Source organism: Peromyscus californicus, unplaced genomic scaffold (genome assembly GCF_007827085.1).
Source record: "Peromyscus californicus insignis strain IS unplaced genomic scaffold, ASM782708v3 Scaffold_8__1_contigs__length_139910024, whole genome shotgun sequence".
In the NCBI taxonomy this organism is placed as follows: domain Eukaryota; kingdom Metazoa; phylum Chordata; class Mammalia; order Rodentia; family Cricetidae; genus Peromyscus; species Peromyscus californicus.
In genome coordinates, this window is record NW_026294606.1 from 4,620,104 (window position 1) to 4,635,345 (window position 15,242).

General features: G+C 42.1%; 1 protein-coding gene across 21 annotated transcripts in view; it reads left to right on the forward strand.

The window, feature by feature from the left end:
* Window positions 1-15,242, forward strand: part of Agtpbp1 (ATP/GTP binding carboxypeptidase 1) — a 268,316-nt gene that overhangs the window by 113,643 nt on the left and 139,431 nt on the right. For 17 of the 21 annotated variants that reach the window (XR_008215687.1, XR_008215685.1, XR_008215686.1 and 14 more), the window contains one exon: window positions 2,017-2,177. Coding sequence is in view for 18 of the 21 variants with exons in the window: in XM_052727755.1 (XP_052583715.1) it covers window positions 2,017-2,177 (161 nt within the window). In the remaining 3 variants the exon portion in view is untranslated. Of the gene's footprint in view, window positions 1-2,016; window positions 2,178-2,998; window positions 3,070-7,307; window positions 8,908-12,769; window positions 13,486-15,242 lie in introns of those variants that run through there. The other 4 variants (XM_052727759.1, XM_052727754.1, XM_052727758.1 and 1 more) reach the window with 4 other exon arrangements.

Below are 15,242 nucleotides of genomic sequence, written 5' to 3' on the forward strand. Positions count from 1 at the left end.
ATTACCAGCAATTTAGTGGATTCAGTATTAAGTATTTTTTATGAATTTAAAATAAGTACATTAGTAACTAGTTATATTTAGATTTTTTGAGTGTGTGACTTTTTGTGCATGTATGTACATGGTTGTGAGTGTGTGTGTGTGTGTGTGTGTGTGTGTATGAGTGTGTGAGTCATGTGGAGGCCAGAGGACAATCTGGGAGTTAGTTTTCTTCTACTACCAAGTAGGTCTTAGTAATTGAACTTAGGTGGTCAGCTGGTGGCAAATGCCTTTACTGGATGAGTCATTCCACCAGACCCATTTGCTTTTCAATGTATAAACATGTAAACTTTTAAAAAACAAATTGAATACCAAGTAAGTTTCCATTTCTCTTTTTTATGTGATTTAGTTAATAGAATTCTCATTGGTTTAAAATCCTATGGGGAGAAATGTTTTTTCCTAAGCTAGGTTTTTAAAATGTCTGATGTGTGGGTCAGGAGGACAGATGGCTCACTGGTAACGAATGTGCTTCTCTGCTAGCTGTGCCTGCTCTCCACACGCAGTGGGTTCCTGTGGCTGCTTACTGAAGAGTCAGCTTACAGTTCATCCTTGCTAGGGTCTGCTCTCACCCACACCTGCAGCTTTCAATGCTGTAAGGCCTTCAGTCATGCTGGAGGTTCATTTTGTATCTGGAAAATAAATGATAAGCAATATAGTTTGCAATCAATATTTGTGGTTTTATATGGTGACATTTAATGTTTGATAACCTTATGCTTGGGAAGCAGTTAAAGAAGGTGATGGGAACCATGTGTAATTTTCTTTTTGATGGAGTTGAAAAATTGAAATAGGCACTCTCACTTGACATGGAACATAGGAAATGATTTACTACTTTTGTTGAATTCATTCTCTCTTACTTAGGTACTTTCATTTCTTTTTACCAACTTAGACACTGTACAAGTATCTATAAGGTAATGTTCAGAAGTGTGGTGATATATTGTGTACCCTAATAAACTTTGGCTGAAGATCAGAGGACAGAACAAGCCACTAGATTAACATAGAGCCAGGCAGTGGTGGCACACACCTTTAATCCTAGCATTCAGGATGCAGAGATCCACATGGATCTCTGTGAGTTCAAGTCACCCTGGACTCCATGAGATTGACTCAGTCTAGGAGAAAAACAGAGCCAGACAGTGGTGGCACACACCTTTAATCCCAACACTTGAGATCTCATGTCTTTGCGTGGGAAGCACACACCCCTTTAATCCCAGGAAGTAATATGGCAGGGCGGAGAAAGGTATATAAGGCGCGAGGAGACAGGAACAAAGGCTTTTCAGCAGTAGTGTCCTTTTCAGCTAGAAGCCCTTTCGGCTGGAGCTCTTTCAGGCTGAGGAGTCGGTGAGGTCAGAGGTGGTGGCTGTGACTTGCTCTGCTTCTTTGGTCTTTCAGCTTTCACCCCAGTACCAGGCTCTGGGTTTTATTATAACAACTGGCGAACAACACAGAAGTGCATAATGCTTTGACAGTCAGAGCCATGGCTCACAAGGAGTGTTAGGAAGACTTTGTTGGAATACAGCTTCACACATGAGCAAGAGCAATGTTAGTCAGAAATTCCCTGTTCATTTATTCTGTTACCTCAGATTGTCATCATGGTCAGTGGGAGTGGGTGTTTCATTACAAAGTTCAGGGTTGACAGTCCCTCAGAAGCCAGAACTGAGTCTATGTTTTAGGATGTTCCTTTAGAGCCAGATACTGTAGCAATCCAGTAATCCTAGTATGTGGGGTTGGGGGGTAGGGGAAGGAAGAGGCAAATTTGGGGCACATGGCAAGACCCTGTCTCTCAAACAACACCAAAGAAAACAATAAGGTGCCGTACTTTAGAACAGTTTCCTTTATGATCTAGAATAATTTCATATCCCTACAACTTCACAGTGTAATGTCCTACTTCCACAGCAATGTAGTTAAAATTTCTTTGGATATGACTGGAATGAGTTGCAGCCAAAGGAGAACAAAGGTTCTGAGAGTCTGTGTGTTTATTTCTAGGGTTTACAGATTGGGACTCGAGAATTGGAAGAAATGGGAGCAAAATTTTGTGTTGGTTTATTGCGTTTGAAAAGACTGACTTCTCCATTGGAATATAATCTGCCCTCCAACATGCTTGACTTTGAAAATGACTTAATTGAATCAAGCTGTAAAGTAACTAGGTAGGCCATTCTTTTTTTCCCTATGTGTTATCTGCTAGTAAGACCTCATATGAATAGTTGTTGGTCGAGCATGGCCATCTTGATAGTCAAGAGCACATTTACAGTTAATATGGTTAGAGTTACATGTCTAATACTTGTTTCTAACTATAATGATTGATTCTTTTATTGTTAATGTTTGAATAAGAATGCAATGAAAGAGCCTTCTGTTTTGAATGTTGCTTTTATTACTGTAACACTTCACTTTTAACTCAAAAACAAGCAGTGGAGAAATACTGCATTTAGATCATATCTAAATTAAGACTTGGAGTCATGTTTTATATTTCAAAAGATTTCGTTTTATTGATGTTTACACATGTCAGATGGCTGTTTGGTAACCTGATTATATGTTGGAAACAGCTGAATTAAGCACACATTTGACAATTCATTTCTGTCAAATGTTTCTTAAAATAATATTTTCTTTTAAAATTCATTGTACATGACATTTGAACCATCTATAAGTGTAGACAGTTGAGTGTTAATATTCTTAGTCATAGTGTCAGACTTCAGCCTTCTGTTCTGTGGTGTGTGTTGGGGGTAAGGATAGTCCCGTTCTCTAGAACCTTGATGACTTCTGTTACTGGGTACCAGTTGTCACTGTGTTAGCTTGTCAGTGCACTGTTATTATGTGAATCAGCACAGCAGTTTCAAATGAAGTGAGACAGGAACTGGGCTCTTTGTGGATGTGGTAATTAGACAGTGATCACTGCAGCCATTGTTCTTTAAAGTACTGGCTAAACCACAGTGGAAGCAAATGCAGAGTTGACCATGGTATTCTTGGGCAGGTGGGATGACTCTGTGGGTAAAGCATTTGCCATGCAAGCCTGATGACCTGAGTTCAGTTCCCAGAGCCCAGGTAAGGTGGACACAGAGTCCTGACTCCTCCTCAGTTTTCATGCATGCCCACACACAGTGCTAATAAAAAACGTGAAGAGTGGTCAGCTTTCCCTGAAGTCAGACACTTACTTGAACTCACACTGTTACCACTGTCCATGGAAGGAGGATGCTCCCCTCAGATAGTTCCAAGGACCAGCTTTGGTTATTAGTGATCTACACAGATGATCACCATTTTCCCTTCCCTCCAACAGACTCATTCTTTCAAAAGGAAGAAATATATATTTTGAAAAGTGTCTGTTCAGAAGAATTATACTGATAAGTACTGCCATATCATACATTTAACATTTCAAAATGTATTTCAGTATAACTTTTTTTTTGTTGTTGTTTTTGATTTTGTATCATGTGGAGTTCATACTGTATCAGACTCTCTTGAGAGAATGTAGCATAAGAACAGGTGGAGCATATCTGATTCTTACCACTATGTGTATAAAAACATCCAACAGTCTGCAGTTGAGATGGGGTGTTTTCTGTAGCAGTCTGCATTGAGATGGGCTGATTTTGCAGTGTATTTTCACCCTTTTTCTTCTGTTAAAACTCAGCTACTTCTTTCTTCTCTCTACCATTCTTCTCTCTCTGTCTCAGATTAGTTTTGCCCAAACTTTTGACTTTTCCCCCTTGCTTTTGTACCCTAATGCTTCTGTGGTTTGCAGGTCCTCAGTCTGAATTCGCCTCCATCTCATGCTGTACTTAGGCCATACATAGTAGGCAAGAGTGTCGCAGACACTGACTTCTTCTTGTGGCATCCTGGTGTGTTGTGTAATTTAGCTTTCTCCCTTTGCTCGGAACCATCCCTCTGGTCACCTGTTAAGATGGTTTGCTGAAGTTTCCCATTGCAAATGTAGCTTTTCCCTGTGAGTAATTAAGAATTATTTTCATTGGAATTACTTTACAACTATGCCCATGTCTTCTTTCTCATCAAACTTTTAATTTATTCATTTTTAGATGTATTGTGTGTCGGGCTTATAATTTAAAATTTAGTTCACTTTAATTACAACTACCATTAGTTTGTCTTGGTGCTCAGAATCGCCCTGTTCCCCCTCACAGCACTTTTGTATGTTTATGCGTGTTCATGTTGTTCCTTGGCCCTTTTCTCCTCTGGAGCAGGGGACCTCAGGCCTATCTTTGTGCATAGTTTTTCCTGAGGTTAGAATTAGCCACTGTTTCCAGGCTGATCTGATGATTTGTGGATTAAAGTAGTATTTATATCAATGTGTAGTGCTAGTTTTATTTATTGCTTCTTTGCCATCCCTGTTCTTAAGTTCTCTTAGGCCAGTCTCTGTATTCAGGTAATTATACACCCGGGTACCCATATATACATGTGTGCATCCACAGACAATCCAAATACCCTCAGAATTACCTTTGAATCTAATCTGCAGCATAGACATAACCTTGTTTTAAAATTTCTAGCTCACTTAAGTAACAGTGAGATTCGGCATTGCCATCCTTACTTCTGACCCTCTGCATATTTGATCTCCCTTGTTCTGCCTTCCTTTCCTTTCCAATGCCTCTTGGGAAAACAATTCTTGTGATGTCAGTGCCTGGCAGTGTTTCTGTTTCCTGGCTGATTATGGTCTGTTGATGAGTCCTTAGGTTAAAGTTTCAGTTACAAGTTCTGGTGGAAAGTGTTGGAGCTGCTTTGTGGTAAGGGTAGAAGACACAGAAAAGATTATTTGAGGGAGCTGCTGGATGTTGGAAGAATCAATACATTTGTGAGGTAACATACTAGTTATAAAAGTATGCAGAAAAATCTATTAAAATGATCATTAAAAACCCAGGCTGGGGAGATTCTCAGTTGGTAAAGTGCTTTCTATGCAAGGCTGAGTCCTGAGTTCAGATCCCCAGCACTCACATAAAAACCAGGCTTGACAGCGTGCGCCCATAATCCCAGCATGGGCCACAGAGAGAGGAGGCTTGTCTAGTCATCCAGCCCAGCTCTGTCAGTGAGCTTGCACCTCTGTCTCAAAACTACAGTGGAGAGCAGTAGAGGAAGGCTTGTGACACACACCTGCATGCATATTTGCAAACATACACATCACACACACAGATTGTATGCTTTATTGTGTACCTAGAATTGGACTGATTGGACTGATGTTGCCTGGAAACCTCTTTCCAAATTGTGCTGTGTTTTAAACATTCTGACAATGAACTGCCTGACATTAGATTCTCCAACATCTGGTCCAGATTGACGAAGTCAATCTGCACCAGGTTTTCATTCTTAACTCTTTGTGATGTTTGCTTCCCTGGATGACACCTGCAGGGACCCCCTCATAGAGTTATTTGGACATGTTGATAAGTTTTAGACTAGGACTTGGCATAGAATAGGTGAGGCTTGGTAAAGAAATAACAACTAAACATAAACAAATAAAATTAGCAATGTGAAATACACTAATTTGGGTCCAATGGACCTTAGTGCTAAAAAAACAAACAAACAAACAAAAAAACAAAAGAAAAAGTATCAAAGGAAAAAAAGTTTTTCCCTATAATGGTGATCATGACTTTTATGGAGAGGAAGTGGTAGTTGTATGTTTTAAAACATATAACAATCACTAACACTTCAAAGGTACGTGTGTGCTCTAATGAGAGACGTTCAGAAGCGTGATTATCTATTTTTCAGCTGTTTTCATATGTAGAGCCCAGACCTTAGAAAATTGAATTGTTTCTAATGCAATTAATAATCAACAGGACTTATGCTGGAGCTGCTCAGTGCTTTATATGTTTTCAGGTTGTATCATAGGTACATTAGCACTTTTGAGTTGTGCCATTTCAGTGGCCATGAAGTGTCTAGTTCAGGCTCTTAATGGAAGTGTTCTTCCTAGTTGGCACAGCCACCTCACCCCTCCATCAGCAGCACAGACATAGTCCTGAGTCTCAGCTCTTCTGTGTTCTTACTTAGGATGTGAATTTGTGTGCATAATATAACTGTATGCTTTATAACCTGGTCTCTTATCTTCATATAATGGTATATTCATTCTGTTTTCATTTAGTGAATTACTGATAAAATTGAAGAGTTTTAGTTTTTGTTTTTTATATCTGGTGTTCTATGTTATTTAATGTTGTTGTTTTTTTAACCTTGTCTCGGAGGTGATTTTTTTGTTATTCCACTTTTGTCTCTGCATAAGCTTGTTCTTTTTCTTTTGTTATTCTTTCATTGGTACCCTAGAGGTTTATCAGTGCATAATGGACCCTTGGTTTATTAGTGCACAATATAAATTGCAAATTCTGCTTCCTCATAGATAGCAAATGCAGAGACCTTAGGACACATTTAATGTTATAATCTTCCTACTTTTCATACTAGTGTCTTGTATTTAATTGAACTGTTCATACTTTAAGCCATATTGTGCTTATAACTGCTTTAGTCAGTCATTATTGATGAAGATTTACTTTTTAACTCTTCCTTGGTCCCCACCCCACTGCTGGTCTTTCCTCTCTGTTGAGAGGTCTCTTTCTGTAGCCCAGGCTGGACTCAAACTTGACGGTCCTGCTGCTTTAGCTTCTCAGTGCTGGAAGTGGAGTATGCTCCAGCCCCCAGCTGGGCTTCTCTGCTTCTGCTGCAGGTTAGGGTGCTATAGTGTGCTCTCAAACTGGGTGTGTGTGTGTGTGTGTGTATGTGTTTGTGTGTGTGTGTGTATCTGTATGTGTGTGTCTGTTTATGTGTGTGTCTGTGTGTCTGCTGGAAGTAGAGTATTCCATTTACTACATTTTCTCATTTTGTTCCTTTTGTTGGGATCACAGTTATTTTAGTGTTCCCATGTGGTAACTAACACACTAGAGCTGTTTCTATTGGTTTTTCTTTAGTTGTGTTTCTTAGCATGTCTGGCAATTTACTCAGATGCCAGCTGGGTGTCATGTAAAGATGAGAGGATTCCTTTGTCCTTGACTGAGCTCCAAGGAGTAGGGCTTGGTTCCCCAACCCAGTGAGCTACCGAGCTGGCTTGAGCTAATGTTAAAAAAAAGTGTGAAATTTAGTTGACTCCTGGTTCACCCCTCCTCTCCCTTCACAGTGGAAGGCCCACCCAGGACCCCTCCTCTCCCTGGCATCACAGAACTGCCAAGGCGCTCGCTCCTCTGGCTTTTGTGTCTGTCTGAGTTGCTCTTGGAGCTGCTTAGCCTCCTGCATTGTCATTTAACAGTTTGTCAAATGCCTCTAGGAAAACTGTCGAATGTTGGGGTCACCTCTCTGCAACTCCCTTTTTTCAGGAAACATGGCAGCTCTGAACTCCGGCTTTCCCCTGCAGTCCTTTGAAATTGCTGGCGCTCTGATGACACCCGCCCCTGGCAGCTGCCTTCTTTGCCCTGCTTCCCACTGGACTTTGCCCCGCACTTTCCCTTGCCGACTTTGCTCTGTATCCTTTCACTGCAATAAGCCATGAGTGTGGACTCTGCTGTGTGCACCTCTTCCTCTCAACCTACTACCCCAGGGGCTTTTGGGGTCCCCAGGTCATCTGCCCATTCTGAATTTCTTTCGTGTTTGGTTGTCACAGAGATGCTAGTGTTTTGCTGATAACAATTGGAGCTAGATCATACTGTACAACTGTAGCCCAGAACTGCCGAGTGTCATCATGTGATGGTTCCTACAGAAGGTCTCCTCGAAACCCCACGGTCTTTGTTGTAGCTGATTTTCTCTGAGTGTACAAGTAAAATCCCAGATGGTGCCGCTTGAAGTGTTGTGGCTCTGTGCATGATGGGTAGCCTGGGTTACTGACCATCTGGCTCTCTTCTCTGAGAATTGGCTTTTGGTTCATAGCTGGAGCTTAGTGGCTTTCTTTCTCCCTTCCTTTTTTTCTTTCTTTCTTTTTCTCGCTCTTTTTCCAAATAGATGTCCTTTGGGTAGCTGCATTGTACAGTAGCTCAGCCGACCTCCTCTGTGTGTGCTTGCACATGCTTGTAAGTATGTCATAGTCATTTCAGAGTGACACACATGCATTTCCTATGAAGAGGAAGGTGGTTGTGTGTATGTTAGGTAATATATGTGAAGGTTCTTCCTAAGTTGTAAAGTGCACAGAACATACATACACTAGAATTCAGTGGACAAAAATGAATTGGTGTGGTTGGCCTTGTGCCTTAAATCTTTCCCACTAAAGTAAAATAGTGTGAGGGGGTGATATGAGCATTGATGATCTTGCCAGTCACTTCACTTACTGAAAGGTCTTAGATGTAGACCCAGTGGGAATAGAGATGGATTGTTGGGAATATTGAGTAGAAGAGTTGAAGGCCATGTCAGGTGGACAGACACAGTGCAGTGAGCTTTAGTCTAGGCCTCATCACCAGAGACAGTCAGTAGAGTGGGGCTCTGCAGAGAGGAGTCAGGGTCCTCACGGTGCAAGTAGGTATCACTACAACACCAACCTGCAGCTGAGCTCTGATTCCCAGGCAGGAAGTAGCAAATGGAGTGGGGAACAGGAGGAATAGCCAGTGGTAAATATCACCTTTAATGTAAACTCACTTGTCCAAATAAGAAACCCTGGCACCTAGAAGCCTGTTAGGAAGCGAATCAACAGGTTTCAGTAGAGTGCCTGTTGGTGTCTGAGAAGGGGAGGGCTGTGGTAGGTAGGATTTTGACATCATATTCTTATATTCATAAAGTATATGGCAAACATTTATTAAAGTATCTGAAAAGTGCTGCTAGACCTTTCTGGGGCCACAGGAGGTATTTAGATGGGTAAGTCACAGTTCCTGACTACTGTGGAATAATGCTTTTGTACACTGGTTTAATAAAACACTGATTGGCCAGTAACCAGGCAGGAAGTATAGGCAGAATAAGCAGACAAGGAAAATTCTGGGAAGAGGAAGGCTGAGTCAGGAGATGCCAGTCTGCCATCCAGGGAGCAGCATGTGATGGCACACAGGTAAAGCCACAGAACACATGGCGACATATAGATGAACAGAAATGGGCTGAGTTTAAGTGTAAGAGCTAGTCAGTGGTAGGCCTGAACTAATGGCCAAGCCATTTTAATTAATATAAGCCTCTATGTGTTTACTTGGGTCTGAGTGGTTGTGGACCAGGCAGGACACAGAAAAACTTTCAGCTACAAATGGCGCCCAATGTGGGGCTCAAACCCAGGTCCCTGAGATTGAGTCTCATGCTCTATAAAATTCCTGTGTCCTGCCCAGTCCTGCAACCGTTCAGACCCAAGTAAACACATAGATACTTATATTAACTAAAACTGCTCAGCCATTAGCTCAGGTCTACCACTGACTAGTTCTTACATTGAAACTCAGCCCATTTCTGTTAATCTGTATGTCGCCATGTGTTCCGTGGCTTTACCTGTGTGCCATTACATGCTGCTCCCTGGATGGCAGGCTGGCGTCTCTGACTCAGCTTTCCTCCTCTTCCAGCATTCTCCCTGTCTGCTTATCCCGCCTATACTTCCTGCCTGGCTATTGACAGGTCAGCATTTTATTAAACCAGTGTACAAAAGAGTTATTCCACAGCATTTCCCTTTTTCAGAAAAACTTTCAGCTTCACCTGCTCTTTGGCTTGGTATTGAGAAAACAGGCTTGGAAATGGGTGGCTTTAGCTGCAAGTGGTGATCAGATGGAATGCCTTTGTAGGGTGCAAAGGAAATGTGAAGAGAGGGAACTCATCCCAAGGTGTTTAGGAGAACTGAGGATGAGGTCAAGTTGTCCTTTTGAAAGAAACATGAGCCATTGGGAGAAGAAAATGAGAAGTCCATCTTGTGCCGAGAAAACAAGTGTGGTCAAGGCTTGTCAAAGAACAGGTAGGGTGTGGCATAGTCTGGAGATTAAGGCTAACTTTCTTCTGGAGAATTTTGTTGTGTGACTTCCTGAGTGAATGGATATGAGAATACAGAACAGGAACAGATTTAGTGGAGAAAACAGTGACTTTTCAATGTGAAGTATTTGTGGTACAGGTGAGATAGCCATGTAATGTCTCCAGCCACTCCATGCATGTACAAGAGGATTTTGGTGAAGTTACATGTTTGCATTTGGAGTGTATGAGAATGCATATTAAAAATAGGGAGGGCATGCACAGATCGAGAGCTCAGAACCAGGAGCACCTTTATCAGCATTTATTTTAGAGACACAAGGACCACATGCTCTGTACTGAGCAGCAACAGGGAGGAGAGAGAGCAAACTACAATGGAAGAGTCAGAGTTCTCTCCCCAGTTGAGAGCAGCAGAGGCAGCTAGTGAAATGGTAGTATGAATTGTGTTGTGAGGGCTGGGGCATGTGCTTCCTTAAGCCTGGTTCATAGACATCTCTGTGCTCTCATCTCTGCATGCCGTCCCTGGCAGACTCCCTTGTCTCCTTTCAGTCTTGATAGTGCTATAGTGCTGGTGCTGGTGGCCCTGTCCCAGGGTGAGCCTAAGAGCAAAGTATTCTCAGGATCTGGAGAGACGAGAGTCTGAATGATCATGGTGAGCTACAGGTGTGCACTAAGAAGAGTGGCTTCATTTCCCTCTCCGTTCTCTTTACAAGAACAGGTGACACCATAAACAGAGTTCTTGGTGAACAAACCAGGTTTGGTTTATTCATGTCAAACTGATGAGTGACCAAGACTTGCCAGGAGGGAAGCAGCTCCTGGTGCAGCCCTGCCCATCTCTTGGTGTACTTCCCTGGAGCTTGCCCTCCTGGTCTGAGGCTCCCAAGTCCTTGCTGTCCTTATTCTGGCCCTCTCTTGTTCTGTCTTCTCACTGGTGTACAGCTTTAAGAAGACTGGCCTGCAGACCTGTGTTTGATTTCCAGTTAGTGAACTTTGGTGCCCACCTTTACACACACAATCAATCCTTATTCTGACCCTGCTCCTTGCAACCAACCTGGTCCAGCCTCTGCTCTCCCAGTAGCCAGTGAGCTACATCTGCTGGCTCCAGGTCTCTTCAGCACTGCTGCTTGCATGGGGGGAGGGGGGGTCTGTCGCCTTGCTCCCTCTTGCAAAGCACTGCTTCTGCCTCTGTGCCTCATCTCCCTGGAGCTGCCCTGTTGTCTGCCCTCTAGCAGCCTGTCTGCTAGCATTGCTGTGCTCCTTTCTGACTGTCAGTCTGCAGCAAGGACTAAGCAAGTATGTGCCAAGAGGTTGCCTGTTCTCTTCACTTCGCTTCATTCGTGTCTCAGCCTCTTAAGACTCCTGAAACTTTTAGGAGTGTCTAAAACACTGAGGTCAAGGGTGAATGGATTATTATATTTCAAAAGCAAGAAAGATAGTAACAGTCATTTCAAAAACAATTTTTTTTACAATCTTTCTACCCATAAAGACCTAGCTATGAAATTTTTAACTATGTATTTAAATTTCATAGTAGAAATTGGGAATTGTTCTTGTAAATGTTGGGTCTGTTAAGTCTTATTCATTTTCCAAGCCAGTCAGCATCTTATCTGGACTTTGGTATAAGGTGTAAGCTCTGAACTTACTTTTTGTTTGTTGGTTTGTTTCAAGACAAGGTTTCTCTCTGTAGCTTTAACCATCCTGGAATTCGTTCTGTAGCCCAGGCTGGCCTTGAATTCAGAGATCTACCTGTCTCTGCCTCCCAAGTGCTGGGACTAAAGGTGTGTGCCACTGCTACTGGGCAAGAAAGCTCTGAACTTCTAAGAGAAAATATGTTGTGTGTTAGAGTAAGATGGCTTGCAGTCCCCACCCCCCCAACACACACACACACACACACACACACACACACACACACACACACACACACACACACAAACACACTTCTTTCTTTTGAAAGGGTAAATAAAGCTCACAGGAGGAAGAAAGTGCTTTTTCAGACAGGATTTACTCTCCTCTCAGAATTGCAGCTGTAGGGTCCACTTGCTTTCCTTCTCTGCTCCAGTGTGTTGGCCTGGAATTTCGTGCTCAGCTGTGGGTTCTCTCATTTCCAGGGCCAGTTGGCCCTGTGCTTCTCCTCATTTGAACAGATTATTTTCTCTTTTGCCTAGTTTTATAGCTTTTAGTTGCTTCACCTCTCAGAAATGGTTTTTTAGAAGTGGCCTGTTAGCAAATGTATGTATGAAATGTAGGTTGGTTGGTCACAGCTTACTGTCCTGCAGTGTTTCCATGATGTGAGTGTGCAAATTCCCACCACTGGAAAGCAGTAATGGGCGAGTTGTTTTCATCCCTCACACACTACATGAAGAAGTGCATAAGTGCACTTGGTGCTTTAAACAAACATCTTATTCTCTCAGTGGGAAATAGTTAGTCTGGAGGTTGACTATTTGATTTTCACTCTGGATCTGTGGACATTGTCAGGTTGTGGCTGTAACTATTTCACAGCAATAAATCACTCTAGATTTCAATGGTTTTTACTCATTCCTCCAGGAGGCAGTTAGGTGCCACAGTTTCTCACACAGCCTGTTGGAATTATCTGTTGCCTGACTTACAGGGATTAAAATAGAACTTGAAAATAAATCTTCAAGATGTGTGTGTTGATGAAATCCTTGAAGTAACCATTGAGAGAATCCACTTTCTTTCTGCCCAATGATGTGCTGTGTGTGGACACTCGCAGTGCCACTAAAGACTACCGTTTCTCCCCACACTGCCGGGACAGGTGGCCTTCAACCATTATAAACCTCTCACCTTGTTCATTTGGATAAGACCTCCAAGTTAATACAAGCTGTTGATACTGAGGTCGAGGTGATGCATGTGAAGTGGCCTTGTATCCGAGCCTTGGGTCTCACGAAGCCTTGTGTGTTCTGTGCTTTGGCTGCAGCCCCACCACTTATGTTTTGGATGAAGATGAACCTCGATTCCTTGAAGAAGTTGATTACAGTGCAGAAAGCAATGACGAGTTAGAGGTTGAATTAGCGGAAAACACGGGCGATTATGAGCCTTCTGCCCAAGAAGAAGCCCTTTCCGACTCCGAGGTATCAAGAGCACACCTGCCTTGAACTGTCTGCCATCTTTGTTAATTGCCAAGAAGAAATGAAATGTCTTGGTTTTCATTACACAGGAAATTTGAGAGGGACAAGCTTTTAGACAACTGACTCGAAGACAAGAAGGAACTTGGGCCTGTTTGGTTTCAAGACAATAAATATATTATTAACTCATGATATAATTGGCATTTGTTTTATTTTAGAGATTCAATGTACTTTATATAGCATTGAATTATCAAATGATAGATTTACTTTAAAAAAAAAAGAACCCAAGTATCATTGCATGGCTTTTTGTCTCCTGTGGCACCTGCATCAAGTAGATACATTTGAAGTGTGTCCAGACACAAAATCTAAAGTAGAGTGTGGAAAACTAATATACCTGTACGTGGATTTCTCTAGTCATGCTTGTGTGGAGGTGGGTAGTTACTGAAGATAAGACTGCTCTTCAGAATCATGTGAACTGTGGATTGTGGCTAAAATAATCCAGAATTTGCCTTGAAACCATCCCATTCTACATTTATCAAGTTAAATAAAAACTGTATCAAATATTGCATTTATTTTGTCATCTTTTTAGCCAGCTCAGGCTTTTAGTGTGAAGAACTTATAAAAAACCCTGTGTCACACTTGATTAGACCTTTCCCTAAACAGCCTAGCTCCCAGGCTTGAGACTGATGGTGTTGGCGCCTGTGCCTCTCATTGAGCTGCGCCCTTCTCACTTGTGCCTTATGGGTGGACTGCAAGACCCTCACTGTGGTCAAGGACACAAGCTGCTATCCAGTGCATGAGCTGAACTGTGTGCCTGGGCTCGTGAGGTGGTTTATTTAGAGCATGCCAATACTAACAGGAGCTCTAGGTGACCGCAGTCAATTCAAACTGTTCCTCACAGTGATATTTTGCTGAGGGTTGGCTATCCTGTGGCAGGGGTAACTGTCATCACCAAATAAAACAAACTCAGCGACTAGATACTTGCTTTAAGAGCTAAGTTTTGCTGTTAAAACAAAACTTCCAAAGACTGCGCACTAGCTAACTCTGTTCAGGTGCTTAGGTGCTGCTGTATATCTCCTTGGTTATTCTTAAGTTAGAGCCATTTCTAAACCTTTTAAAATGGAAAATAAATTATTAAAGTATACTTTGGATTTATGCATTTTCCCAAATCAATGCTTTTTTAAAATTATCTTATTTAAGATAATATAGGTTCTCTTTGGTATCTTGGGAGCCAAGTTAAAAATATAGTATAGATACTGTAAAAAGAGGTTGGCCAGGCTGGTGACATACACTAGCACTTGGGGAAGCAGAGACAGAAGGATCCAGAGTCAAGGATAGCCTGGGCTACAAGGGCCCTGTCCCAAAATAAAACAAAACAAAAAAAGTTTAGTTTTGTTTCTTCTCCAAATCCTCTACTTCTCAGTCTCAGAAAATAAAATGAGGTAGACTGTGACATTGAGCCAGTCCTGCTCTCGGGCTGTCAAGTTCTGGAAAGAACATGATGATTGTCTTAGGGTTTACTGTTGCTGTGAGGAGACACCATGACCACAGCAACTCTTATAAAACATTTAATTCAGGGGGCTCACTTACAGTTCAGAGATTCAGTCCATCATGGCAGGGAGCATGGCAGCATGTAGATAGGAATAGCTGAGTTTACTACACCTTGCAGGTAACAGGAAGTCTGTAGCATGAATCCTAATTGGTCTTAATTATAAAAACCCAAAGTCAGATATATGGGTAAATGCTGAAAGATCAGAGACAAAGGAGCCAGCCTCTGCCACACTTTTACCTCACCAACCCCCGCATCTTATATTCCTCTCTCTGCCCAGCCATATCACTTCCTGTCTCCACCTCCCAAGTGCTGGGATTAAAGATGTGTGCCACCACTACCTGGCCTCTATGGTTAACTAGTGGCTTAGCTCTGCACTCTGATCTTCAGGCAAATTTTATTTGTTATATCACAAACAAAATATCACCACAGAAATCGACTGACAATCACACTGAGGAAAACTTGAGAAAAAGAAACCTCAAAGCCTGTCCCCACAGTGACACACTTCCTCCAGTAAGACCACACCTACTCCAACAAGGCCACACCTCCTAATAGTGCCACTCCCTTTGGGGGCCATTTTCTTTCAAACCACCACCTTCCACTCCCTGGCTCCCAAAGGCTTATAACCTTATCATAGTACAAAAATGCATTCAGTCCAACTTCAAAAATTTCCATAGCCTATAAAAGTCTCAAAAATGTTTCAAATTCCAAAGTCTCTTCTGAGACGCATGACAATCTCTTAACTGTTATCACCTGTAAAAAATCAAAATAAAAAA